At 47.2% G+C, this 13,282-nt stretch overlaps 1 protein-coding gene across 1 annotated transcript in view; it reads right to left on the bottom strand.

Annotated features, from left to right (window-relative positions):
• The window catches only part of LOC138540759 (vitellogenin-A2-like), a 135,002-nt gene that overhangs the window by 71,478 nt on the left and 50,242 nt on the right, over window positions 1-13,282 (bottom strand). The window contains exons 23-27 of the mRNA XM_069641708.1: window positions 6,706-7,284; window positions 6,261-6,311; window positions 4,775-4,876; window positions 2,820-3,032; window positions 2,578-2,720 (exon numbers count right to left, since the gene is read on the bottom strand). Coding sequence (XP_069497809.1) covers window positions 2,578-2,720; window positions 2,820-3,032; window positions 4,775-4,876; window positions 6,261-6,311; window positions 6,706-7,284 — 1,088 coding nt within the window. The remainder of the gene's footprint in view (window positions 1-2,577; window positions 2,721-2,819; window positions 3,033-4,774; window positions 4,877-6,260; window positions 6,312-6,705; window positions 7,285-13,282) is intronic.

Genomic DNA, 13,282 nt, shown 5'->3' with positions numbered 1-13,282 from the left:
TGGAACACAACCGTTCACCCCATGACAAAACAGGAAGTGGCATCACATAGCGTGGTTCCTAAGTACACTACAAAAGGTATGGTTGCGATATCACTGTAATGTGATATACATTTCATACAAGAATGAATCACCATATGTATCCTTAATATCAGAGTGTATAGTCCCATATTACCAAATTAATGTGAATGCAAGCAGACGTCCAAGGACAAATTATAATGATGTGTTGTTATAAAGCACTTATGCTTAAGCACTTTATATAGAACAAATAAACATACAATATCACCCAACCTGTGTTGGTACTCATTTATCAACCTCACAAGGATAAAAAGGCTGAGTTGGCCTTGCCAGGATTCAAACCTGCAAAATGCAGATCACACACATATTGCAGCAGTGAGCGCTCAACCCACTGAGCTATCTTCCCAGCTATAGCTATTTTACCGGCTTTAGTAAAATTAGCAATTACATGTCTGAATGTTCTCAAAGTCAGAAAGCAAATTACACTCTGTAGTGGATACCATTAAACTGGTAACAGATTTAACAGCAGGCCGATTCATCTGCAGGTCTGGTGCAAAGTTGGCCACATGCCAAGCCTGCGTGGATCTACTTTTCAGGCTTCAGAGGTTGGCAAAATACATAACATTGGGAGGGTTTCTAACGGTGTATTAAAAAATTTAGAGTAGCGCAGGGAAAGTGCACTCACACACGATCTCTGGGCACGCGTTGCATCATACATGCAATCAAACATCCTGAACAACATGCCATGGAAATAGGAAAGATAGACACATTAGAGCAAAGCATTAATTGTGGCACAATGAAATCAAGGGACACTTTGTGTGCTATGGTCAAAGATTTCTACACAAACACAAACCTTTAGGCACAAACATTTTGTCAAGTGACCGAGGACACCGAGATGGAATCTCTTGTGATGATCGTAAGAGAGTCAGTGGCAGAAAAAAACATGCTATAACTGCAACTTGCAAAAAGCAAAATACCTAGTCCCAAATGGATGCTAAGTCTACTCTAAATGCTTTTTGGACGTTTTTGTCTGCATTGTGAATTTGAGGTGTTTAAGAACAGACTAAATCAGACTCACCCCCTGAAGTGTGCCTGGAATAAACCTTTAATGATTCTAGCTATTATTGTATAGAATTCGAGAAAGACAAATTATTTGTTATTCCTTTTCCTTCTTATTTAGGGTCACTGCTCAAAGTGTTGCACTTGTGGAACCCCTTGTTTTTTTAAGAGACCTGAATAAGACAGCCAACCATTCCAGAAACAAAGAGCTACACGGCGCTGGCCACAGCCTAGGTGCCTCAATTTGGCAACCCCCAAAATGCCGTCCCTGCCAGGGTGCGATAACGTACTCAATTCAATTGAATAACGCATTGGCTCCCATTGACTCACCTACGTCATTATTTTTAAGGCTGTGACTTCCCATCTTACAAGAGACTACGTCCTCTCTTAAAAACAATGTAGCAACATTGAATTTAAGCACACCGCCTCAGCCTAAAAAATCTACAGATGAGACTTGAGTGGTCCCATAATTACTAAAATACGTAAACTTTGCGCATCTGCTTTTCGAGCCAATAGAAAGCATTACAACCAACAGCATATATAATTCTTCCTTAGACGGACCTATGGCCTCCACACATTTTTTTTTCCACGACCTGTATTTCATCAAAATGGGTTTGTATGTCTGTGGTATTTTCTCCTCCACTTTAGCCTTCATGTGCTTCTCTCTACATAGCTCTTTTGCTACATGCTCCGTCTTCTATTTCAAGCCCTTACACCACACGCCACTGTCCGGCGAGGTATTTGGAATTCAGGAATGTTGCACAATTGTTCGCCTCTCAGGAAGTATGTGTTTGGGAATAACAGGCTATCCTGCTTCGACAGGCAGTGACAAGCATGTACCTTTACAATCGAAAAAGACATAGGGCCTCATTAGGAGTGTTGCGGTAAGGCAACAACGGCACCAGTAGTGCTACCGGAGCTGTTGTTACCTTGCTGCAACATTCCGGCGCTGCTAGTCAGACAAGGCGTCCAGAGCGGCACCCGCAAGCAGACCAGGATGGTAGCAGCGGTACCATTATTAACGGTACCGCTGCTACCATCCTCCCCATTCCCATTGAGCCCTATAGGGGCTCAAATGGGAATGGGGACTTACCGGGTCCCTCCCGGTCCCGCGAATGGGAATTACCGGGCCCTCCAAGGTCGGAATAGCCCGGTAAGTCCCCTTTTGCGGGACCCGGACCCGGGTTTGGGGGTAGCCATGCCCTTATTAAGGGCATGGTTACCTCCGAACTCGTAATGAGGCCCGTAGAGTTTCATAGAAAATCTCACGCAATAATAACTGGGTGACTACAGCATCTCCAATGGAATGTCAACATTCCCAATTAAACTTGTCAGCATTTGGAATAACACGGATACCTCGACGCTTACATTTAACAACTGCTTCAACTCAAAAGTGTGAATATCAGCTTAATTGAGACATTAAAAACATGTTCAACAGGGATCTAAAACTATAAGTCCCATGATCGAAGGAAAACAATTGTTACAAAACTTGTGATCTCTTACAATTTTGCAGCTGATTTCAGTTTTGAAGGAATTCTTGGCCACTCTGCTTTCACTCTTAAGCCCGGCTGACTGCCAAAGTGCCCAGTCTCAGCCTTGGTAGTGATTTTGTAATCCTGGCAATTTTGACCCCATTTTAGATAGGCCTGTCGAATGGAAAAAAAAGCAGGGACATCGAATTAAATGTTGCAGTGTTGTCGTCTCAGTGTTCTCTGACTCTCCCTAGGGGTCTGCGGTTGCCTCACCTGTGCCTCATGAGAGTTGACCACGACGGCATTAGCGCAGGCTCGCCACCTACTGGAGCTCGAGACTTCCACCACGTAGGCCTGGATCTGGGGTTTGGAGGCGTGGTAGTCGGCGTATACGATCACCTGGTGTCCTTGCTTCTTGTTGTCGCTTCTCACGGCCTGAGTGGTAATTGCCAACACTGGAGGCTTGTTGTCTCCCATAAATCCAGCCTGAAAAAATGGAACCCAGTCAGAGAGATTACAGTGGGCATTGTCCTTAATGTGGGAAAAGAAGCCATGCTCTTGAGCAAGTCAATAAAACCTAAGGGGAAATGAAATCATCCCTTAAACAACACATATGCAAATTCAGGCCGCCTTTCAGATTATTATATAACCAGCCAAAAAATATTTTGTATCGGCTCATTATTTACATTTTGAAGAAATATTTATGAATAACCATAATTTATAAAAAAATATCCCAATATTCCCGCTCCCTTATGAAAGAATGTACTCACAGACTGCATGGGTGAGGTGCCCCACCACCATTTATAAGAACATTCCAAGTTGCCAATATGTTCTGTTGTCATATAAAGGTGGCACCGGCTGAGTTCCTTTATAAGGTTTGGGGATGCTGAGTTCACTAGTAGCCTCTTGTGCATGTTGTATGAGCTGCTTTACACCTTTTACCACTTGGCAACTCCAGATCCCCTCCGCTTGCAATGAGACTAGCCCTGCTCCCACTGATTCAAAAATCTCCCAGGTCTGGATATGTTTTATTTTTATTTTTTGGGTGATTGGTAAAGGAATCCTAGTTTTTTGGCCAAATTCTTACATGAAGCCTTTATAGAAATCACCATATGCACACTGGGGTGTAATGGAGGCCTAAATATAGTGCCCATTCTGTTGGCAATGGCAATACATTTCAACAGAAAATGTCATGTGTTTTGTTTATAAGTTTAACTGTAGTATACCCCTAATTCTCCAAGGTAATGTACTGAGGGTGATTATAGTTCAGTATCCAGTAACATGAACTGCAAAATACCTAACTCGGAAATTAGGTAATATTACGGACCTTCAAACTGTCGGTCAGTTTAGTAGGGCGGTTGTGCAAAGGGGAGGAGTTTGGATTGTTGAGTGGCATGACATGTGAGAGTGGTGGCCCACCAGTGACATGTTGGTAGAGTGAGAAATTGTGGAGGCCTATGGAGTGCAGCGGTTCCCCGCGTAAGTCATGGGTGATGGGAAGGGGGAGTCTGTGCGTAATGGAGCTACAGGTAAGTGAAGGAGTCTGAGGCCAATGAGCAATTGCAAGGGTTAGCGTTGCTTCATTTATCATTATAGACAAATAGTAAAAACTCAAAAGGTTCAAATTGTTTACATAAAATATAGGAAGTAGATATTTCTGTGGCAGGTTTTTTGACTGAATAGTGATAATACAAATAGGTGTTGAACTTATGTCATTAAAAAAAACAGAGGAGTTTGCTACATACCAAGAAAATAAAAAAAATGTAGGCTACAAGAAGTCAGAACAAATTGTCTCGGGAGGATAGCTCAGGGGCAACTTGCTCGCCTTGGAAGCCAGAAGACACAGAGCAACATCAGGTTCAATCCATGGTCTATGCTTACAAACCTCTGGGTGTTAAGTGCGTTATAAATAACTTATCATATCATATTCTCCAGGAGTTTGATCTATTGGAAAGACGAACCCAAATATGAAAGTTGTAGCAGGAACATTATTATCTGTAACACTGCTGAGAAATAGATCTGCTTGTCCATTTAACAGCACCCTAGCATGCCAACTTGCCCATTGTGTCTTGCGTCGGCATCCAGTTTTCCAGAATGATATATTCATAGTACAAACTGCTATTAGTAGGCTCATTAATATTCTGAGCACACACTGCTGCTGACCTCGATACCTCATCGCTAATTGAGGAGTCTTTTTGGTTTCTCCATTCACACAGTAATGCACTGACCCTCTTGCGCGATGGCCGAGCACCAGATCCACTGCTGCTGCTGCTGCTCGAGGAGCTGGATCCCGAGGAGGATCTCTGTCCCGAAGCTCTCCTGGTGGGATTCTGAAAGAGTTCAATTATGTTAACGACAACAGATCCTCGACAGAAAAAGAACTGATGAATATCATTTGAAAGACTGCTTATATTTCCTAATGTGCTCTCCTTAGCGCATCAATCAATGATTATATGGACAGGTGTGTGAGTGGGGAAGGAGGAAGGAGGCCTGTCCTCTAAGGTAACGCGCATCCCCAGAATCTGGGTAGCAATGAGTAGAAAGTAACCAAGTAAACAGCAACACACATTCCCTGTGTTTGGTTAACCTTACTGAGGATCTTCTTTGGTCCTCATTAATCGGCTGTGTGTCAACTACAGTAGGTCCTCACGGGTTTGATGTACATATAACAAGCACGCCCTCGCTTTTTACTTTGGATCCCCCCCAGCCCTACATAAACCGAGCATTGGGGAATAGACTTGAAAAGTATGGCCAACAGTCTTGTTTTCTTATCCATTACTATTTCACTTCAGCAGAGACAGCTTCGTCTCCAGCTAGAACCATGTTTTTCGACAAATATTCCTCCCCTATGCCTGTCCGTGCTTTCTGCACGTCTATTTCTGTAATATTTTCCCCAGGAACGTTCGAAATGTCCCTTCATACACGTGGTGTTCTCACCAGGTGTGTTCATGGGTTTGGCCCCTTTTAGCACATCGTTAACAATATCCTCTAGATGGATATCTATGAAAGGGTGACTTTAGGTAGTGGATTTCCAATCATGTGTGTGGCTATTTTAAAGCAGTGAGAGCACCTACCACTGCACATCTGCACCACGCAGATGATTTCATATGCAAGTACATTTTTCTAATTTCTAACCAAAATATCTGTAGATCTCCGTCGTCAGACATCCTGCACTGACTCTATTTCCATGGGAAAGCTGTTTGCACACGGCTCAGCATTGCTTGGGCAGGCAGGTGTCTGAAGATAGATCTCCGCCGTCAGACATCCTGCACTGATTCCATTTCCATAGCAAAGCTGTTTACACACGGCTCAGCATTGTTTAGGCAGGCTTGTGTCTGAAGATAGATCTCCGCCGTCAGACATCCCGCACTGACTCCATTTCCATAGGAAAGCTGTTTGCACACGGCTCAGCAATGCTTGGGCAGGCAGGTGTCTGAAGATAGATCCCCGCATCAGACATCCTTGCTCCATTTCCATAGGAAAGCTGTTTACCGCTAAACTGTCTATAATCCCAAGAGTGAGGTTTAAGAAAGGCCTCCTCTTTCACACATGCTGCCTCGCCAACCCAGGTGGCACTCGCATTCTCAGGTTCTACAGTCCCGTCGAGGACAGTGCCAGGCAAAAGAGACAGCAGCAGACCCTCGTGCAAGATCCCCCTTTCAGGCATTAATACGGAATAGAACACCCACATGGAGACAGTGACAGGAAACATACCTCTTGCCTGTGCCCAGCTCTGAACCGATATTCATAGATCTCTGGATATGCCTGTGTGCAGAGAACAACCAAAACCAAAAGGCGTTTAGTGACATCCGACCTTACTTACAAAATCCCTATGGAAGAAAGGACTGGGCTATGCATTGACTGTAATACTTCAGATAGAAGTAAAAGCTATTTTTAGTAATCTTCAAGTTTAAATTGGGCTCCACCACACTGCACATTTCCGTATTATCAGGGACCTTTGCTTCAGTACAACTTGCATTACAGACTTTCTAATGTTGAACTCTAACACCTTTGCAATCTTTCAGCGTGGCACTACACCAAACCATATACCCTGTCAAGGCATCTTCCGTTGATATCACAAGGTAACAATGCTAACATTTAAGCCATACATACAATGAAACATTATTTTCATACAGTAACCAGGACACGGGCAGGTTACCTGACTGCTGGAAGACTCGCTCCTTTCTTTGTTGCTCTTATTTTGATGATGCTGATTCCTGTTTCCATGGTGAGCACTTCCCTGGCTGCTGCTGCTGCTGCTGCTACTGCTGCTACTGCTGCTACTACTACTGCTGCTGCTGCTTCCCTGATTGCCAGGACTCTTTTCTTTGCTGCTCTTATTGTGATGATGCTGATTCCTGTTTCCATGGCGAGCACTTTCCTGGCTGCTGCTACTGCTGCTGCTGACACTACCTTTGCTGCTGCTACTGCTGCTCTTCTGATGCCTTTGATTTTTAGCTTCTTTGAGACGTTTGTTCCCGCTGTTTTGCTGGCTACTGCTAGACGAACTGCTAGAATGGTCGTGGCCGTGGTGCTCTTTCTTCCTCTGCAATTGCTGAGCAGACGAGGATGTGGAGGAGGAAGATGAGGAGGAGGAGGAGGAGGAGGAGGAGGAACTAGATGCTCGTCGATGCTTGTTCGCCTTTGCAATTTCTGGAACCTTGGACCTTCTGCGGTTGGAATCCTTCGGGTGTCTGTCTTTTTTCTCTTGTCTTTTTATGAAACTTCCATTGCGGGCCTGCATGTCAAATTCCGAAACAAAGCAAGTTCAGTGTTCGTTGTTGTTCATGTGGGACACATACAATGTCATTTTGTTACATCATTAATATCAGGGGTGAGGTCCTAAAAATTCAAGTGGGGGACTCATCAACAAACGCAATGGGATGTGTCATCACCGGAAATTAGCATATCAAGGTGAAATATGCACATTTCATTAAATTGGCTTTGCATAACCGTGCAAATTGAACAGGACGAATGGCATTTACCTTTCATAAAATCAACACCAATACAGATGTTTTCCCTGGAACTTGCAGTACCGAAATGGGGCATTTCACCTTTAGTTGTTTGTTATTTTTCATCAGCTTATATAGTGCAGTGGTGAAGTGTCTGGCCTACAAATCTGCCGACTGCGTTTGGTCCCCGAGGTCGGCTTTAATTCATAAATCCAAAGAAGGCATTCAATGATTGTTTCTCATTTTAGCTGGGGAGGACTAAGTCCACCCTCTGAAGAAAGTGAGTGGACTCTGTCCCCTCGCGTGTACCCTCGACTTGAGCCCTGATTAATATGCCTGAACACTTCTAAAGCCCTTTACTTATCGCCCACATAAGGGCACAAACATTTATGTTGATATCTTACAAGTAAAGAAATGTTCCAGAAATTGGGGCAAATAGTGCAGTGGCCACTCTAATGTAATGTAATATAACTGGGTCTTGTATAGCACAGTCCTACAGAGGAGGGGAGAAGAGTGGGAAAGGCAAGCTGCGAGACCTGAGGTGCTTATGCATGCAGATCAGGTGCACTGGTGGGGCTCTAGCTGAGGTGGGTTAGGGGGGACATGCTGGTGGGACTCTAGCTGAGGTGGGTTAGGGGGCATGCTGGTGGGATTCTAGCCGAGGTGGATTAGGGTGCGTGCTGGTGGGACTCTGGCCGAGGTGGATTATGGGGCGTGCTGGTGGGACTCTAACAGAGGTGGGTAAGGGGTCGCGCTAGTGGGACTCTAGCCAAGGTGGGTTAGGGGGCACGCTCGTGGGACTGTAGCTGAGATGGGTTAGGGGGCGCGCTCGTGGGACTTTAACCGAGGTGGGTTAGGGGGCGTGCTGGTGGGACTCTAGCGGAGGTGGGTTAGGGGGCACATTGGTGGAACTCTAGCCGAGGTGGGTTAGGGGGCGTTCTGGTGGCACTCTAGCCAAGGTAGGTTAGGGGGCACACTGGTGAGACTCTAGCCGAGGTGGGTTAGGGGTCGCCCTGGTGGGACTCTAGCCGAGGTGGGTTAGGCGGCGCGCTGGTGGGACTCTAGCCGAGGTGAGTTAGGGGGCGCGCTGGTGGGACTCTAGCTAAGGTGGGATATAGGGCACGCTGGTGGGACTCTAGCCGAGGTGGGTTAGTGGGCACGCTGGTGGGACTCTAGCCGAGGTAGGTTAGGGGATGTGCAGGTGGGATTATAGCCAAGGTGGGTTAGGGGGCGCGCAGGTGGCACTCTAGCCGAGTTGGGTTAGGGGGCATGCAGGTGGGACTCTAGCTGAGGTGGGTTAGGGGGAGTGCTGGTGGGACTCTACCTGAGGTGGGTTAGGGGGCATGCTGGTGGTATTCTAGCCGAGGTGGATTACGGGGCGTGCTGGTGGGACTCTACCCGAGGTGGGTTATGGGATGTGCTGGTGGGACTCTAACAGAGGTGGGTTTGGGGTGCACTGGTGGGACCCTAGCCAAGGTGGGTTAGGGGGTGCGTTCATGGGAATCTAGCCAAGAGGGGTTAGGGGGCGCACTTGTGGGACTTTTGCGGAGGTGGTTTAGGCGGCGCGCTGGTGGGACTCTAGCCGAGGTGGGTTAGGGGGCGTTCTGGTGGCGCTCTAGCCGAGGTGGGTCATGGGGCATGCTAGTGAGACTCTAGCCGAGGTGGGATAGGGGCCGCCCTGGTAGGACTCTAGCCGAGGTGAGTTAGGTGGCATGCTGGTGGTACTCTAGCCGAGTTAAGTTAGTGGGCACGCTGGTGGGACTCTAGCTAAGGTGGGATATGGGGCACGTTGGTGGGACTCTAACCGCTGTGGGTGAGTGGACACGCTGGTGGGACTCTAGCCGAGGTAGGTTAGTGGGCGTGCAGGTGGGATTATAGCCAAGGTGGGTTAGGGGGCACGCAGGTGGCACTCTAGCTGAGTTGGGTTAGGGGGCATGCTGGGGGGACTCTAGCCGAAGTGGATTAGGGGGTGCGCTGGTGGGACTCTAGCCGAGGTGGGTTGGGGGCATGCAGGTGGGACTCTAGCCGAGGTGGGTTAGGTGGCACGCTGGTGGGACTCTAGCCGAGTTAAGTTAGTGGGCACGCTGGTGGGACTCTAGCTAAGGTGGGATATAGGGCACGTTGGTGGGACTCTAACCGCTGTGGGTGAGTGGACACGCTGGTGGGACTCTAGCCGAGGTAGGTTAGTGGACGTGCAGGTGGGATTATAGCCAAGGTGGGTTAGGGGGCACACAGGTGGCACTCTAGCTGAGTTGGGTTAGGGGGCATGCTGGGGGGACTCTAGCCGAAGTGGATTAGGGGGTGCGCTGGTGGGACTCTAGCCGAGGTGGGTTGGGGGCATGCAGGTGGGACTCTAGCTGAGGTGGGTTAGGGGGCACGCTGGTGGGACTCTAGACGAGGTGGGTTGGGGGCATGCTGGTGGGACTCTAGCCGAGGTGGGATACGGGGTGCGCTGGTGGGACTCTAGCCGAGGTGGGTTGGGGGCATGCAGGTGGGACTCTAGCTGAGGTGGGTTAGGGGGCACGCTGGTGGGACTCTAGACGAGGTGGGTTGGGGGCATGCTGGTGGGACTCTAGCCGAGGTGGGATACAGGGTGCGCTGGTGGGACTCTAGCCGAGGTGGGTTGGGGGGAGGGAACTAGACATGTTATTCAGATCTTCAGTTTTTTCAATCTTTGTATTACGGATCAGATGATTTTCTGACTGTTTTCCTTGGATCTCCCTTGCGCTTGTTGTTTGTCTTGCGCCCGTAAGCCTCCAGGTCACCTGGTGCGCAATGTAAATTATAAAGTAATAAAGTAAAAGTTACATGAAAGAGGAAGAGTTAGTGGCAAAAGAATAAGGAAGAGGGGAAATCATCATCTAATGTGACAAATCCTTGCATAGTTGGAAGCAAGAGGGTAATGGCGGAAGAGGCATCAGGGTGAAATGGGGCTCATCCAGAAAAAAAAACATTATTGTGGGGTGTTGCTAGTGAGTTCAATGTGAGAACAATAGGTTTTGGCCTTTGCAGTGCGGATAGCTTTTTTCTAACAAGACAGTTGGATGGTATAAGCAGCTTTTGCTGAGTCGTCACAGGACCAATGCCATAGGCACTCGGCTCAGTTGAAGGCCTTTTTAAGAGAATCCAGAGTGAAGCATTGAAGACAGGGCATGTAGCTGCTCGAAAGATGTCTTGAATAGGCATAAAGGTGTCCAAGGCAGAGGTAACGCATCAGAACCTCATCAAGGGTTAATTTGGGGTGGCAGGGAGGGCAGATGGAGGCTTTAAGGCCTGTTGGTAAATCATTTGAATTAAGTTTTTTTTCAGGGACTGGTAGAATTAGGCATGAGTGCAGGGAAGGTATGTGCACATGAGCACGGGGGTGGGTGGGTTATAAAAGGGAAACCACTGGCCGGACCAGTCAAGCTAGATGACTGGATCAACCTTGGACTAAAGGGTACTCAAAATAAGGTCAAGTGTATGTGCAGTGTGGGTCCCACCTGAGGCCCAAGGGATACGAATAAACAGGGACATGGTGGTCACGGTGGATTCTCCAATGGGAAGAGGAGAACTGTCAGCCTAAATGTTCAAAATCCTAGGAACACCAGGTTGGAGTTTGGGGAAGCAATAGATAAGAACAAAAGAGAAAGAGACAGAGGTGGAGAAATGAAACTTATTTGCCAAAGTTTGTGCGTTGGAGAAGGTAGGAAAAGGGTGCAGTGGGGTGTTCAAAGAGGTGGGAGATATCATAGCTATAGCTGCATCTACGGATGAGCACTGGTCAATGGAGTACTTAGAAATCCAGGGGGTTGGGGGTGTAGCTGCTGAGATGGCTGGAACTGTGAGGCCATGTTTCTGAGATGAAGATGAGGTTGTCTGAGTCTTTTGGAAGGAGGTCAGATTTCAGTGGCATGCTTGGAAGGGAGCGGGCGTTGAAGAGAAAAGCGCGTACTATGGGGGGTCCTAGGTAGATCTACCAGGGGGAAGAGAGTATGGAGGGGAGGGAGCAGGAAGTTAGTTGAGAAGGGGGTAGAAGCACACAGAAGAAATGTGTGCACCGAGGCGATAATTCCTAGGAGGCAGCTGGGCATGTGTGACATCCGGCACAGAGAGCACGGTGAGTGCATGAAGTACGAGGAGAACAGATGATTCCGATAACAGACGAGGGGTCAGAGAACCATGGAGGGACAGCAGGGGGGTCACTGGCAGACTGCCTGTGAAAGGCTGGCTCACAGATGTGAGCGACTGTTTACTGCCTGCAGCACCCACACTGTGTGGACAGGTCAGCTACTAGCTAATGAAGGTTCCAGCAGCATCAGGTGATGGCCGTGAGCCAATCAGGAGAGGGCAACACAACAGCGTGGGACTGACAACTTTCAGTGGCAAAAAGAGAATTAAAATAATTTAAAAATGGTTGGAGTCCCTGCAGGGCGATCCAGGAATACAAGGAAAGCAATGGTAACATTATTAGGTTTCCAGGCAGCCATACTGACACAAGGCTACAAGGAAATCTTTTAATCTGTAGAAATACATTTTCACACCTTGTCTAGGCCACTGAGTACAGACTACAGTTTTGAGTAGTTCGTTTAAGTGAATTGGGTGGGCCTGTGTCATAGCCTAGGGTCATGCCCTAACAAAGTGGCTGCAAGGCACAGCCTGTGGCTATTCAGAGGTGGCATGGGTGGGGCAGGAGCATGGCTGGAGGCCAGGACTCAGGAAACGTGGCCACTGGCTATGGCCACTAAGGTATGAATTCTGACCACTGCAAGTGGTTTGCTAGGTCGAAGACATGGCCAAAATCTTTATTATGTAATGATGTAGACTGAAAAGGGGTTAGACGACAAATTAGCAAGCATGATCTAAGGTGAGATTTTTTTTAATTTTTTTTAAAGAACAGGCAGGATCAGTGAAAATGTCTGGCTGGGGGAGGTGTCATTCGGTAGCCAGCATGGAGTACAGTTTATCAGCTGATGCTTCCCTTGTGTGCTATTTCAGAAAGAACCTCTGAACATGAGGAAGATTATCAATCTTGGGACCACTGTTATGAGACGGTCCTACGGAACATGTCTTCAGGTAGTTTGACACGCTGATTGAGCATCATGTATGTGCTGCTAATAGTAGAGGTGGATTTGCAGGAGTTCGAGAGTAACATTTAATTTCTCCTAAGCAGTGATCAATTGTATCTTTCAATTCTTTGACATCCTACCTGAATGTAATCAATAGATCAATCAAGTTCACAATATTTTTATAAATACAACCATGATGATATGCAGCAGTGCCCGGCATGCAGCAAGGGTCACACCTTATGATAACCATATCTATCACCTTATTTGATGCGTATAGGCTGGGTTTTATATAGTGTGAACCTACATGTGAAGTAACTAAGTGCTCTGTAACGTAGGGATATGGTGATAGTGTATGCAAATAGATGGGGTATAGTAATATCGATCCAATTAAGAGACCTTTGAGGGAACACTTAGAAGGTCATGGTGGGAGATGATAGAGATAGTTAAAGGCAGGGGATATAGGTTAGGCAGCGAAAAGCGGACCCATTCTATAATGTATGTGTTGGCAGATATGGAGCTATGCTTCAGTTGGGATCTGTTAAGTGTGAATTGGAGAGGAGCCGTTGAATCTGAGGTGAAGAGGTGCGCTTCTGGAATTGCATTATACATTTCTATAATCAGCAGGATGCTTTACATTGGATGCGGGGTACTGGAAGTCCTGAATTTGGATTGGATTGGCTATTGATTTGCCTTAGAGTTCGGCTATCACATTTCACTTGTTGAGGACGGCAGGAGT

Source organism: Ambystoma mexicanum, chromosome 1q, assembly GCF_040938575.1.
Source record: "Ambystoma mexicanum isolate Mex_15411 chromosome 1q, UKY_AmexF1_1, whole genome shotgun sequence".
Taxonomy (NCBI): Eukaryota; Metazoa; Chordata; class Amphibia; order Caudata; family Ambystomatidae; genus Ambystoma; species Ambystoma mexicanum.
This window is presented reverse-complemented; position numbering and strand designations above follow the sequence as displayed.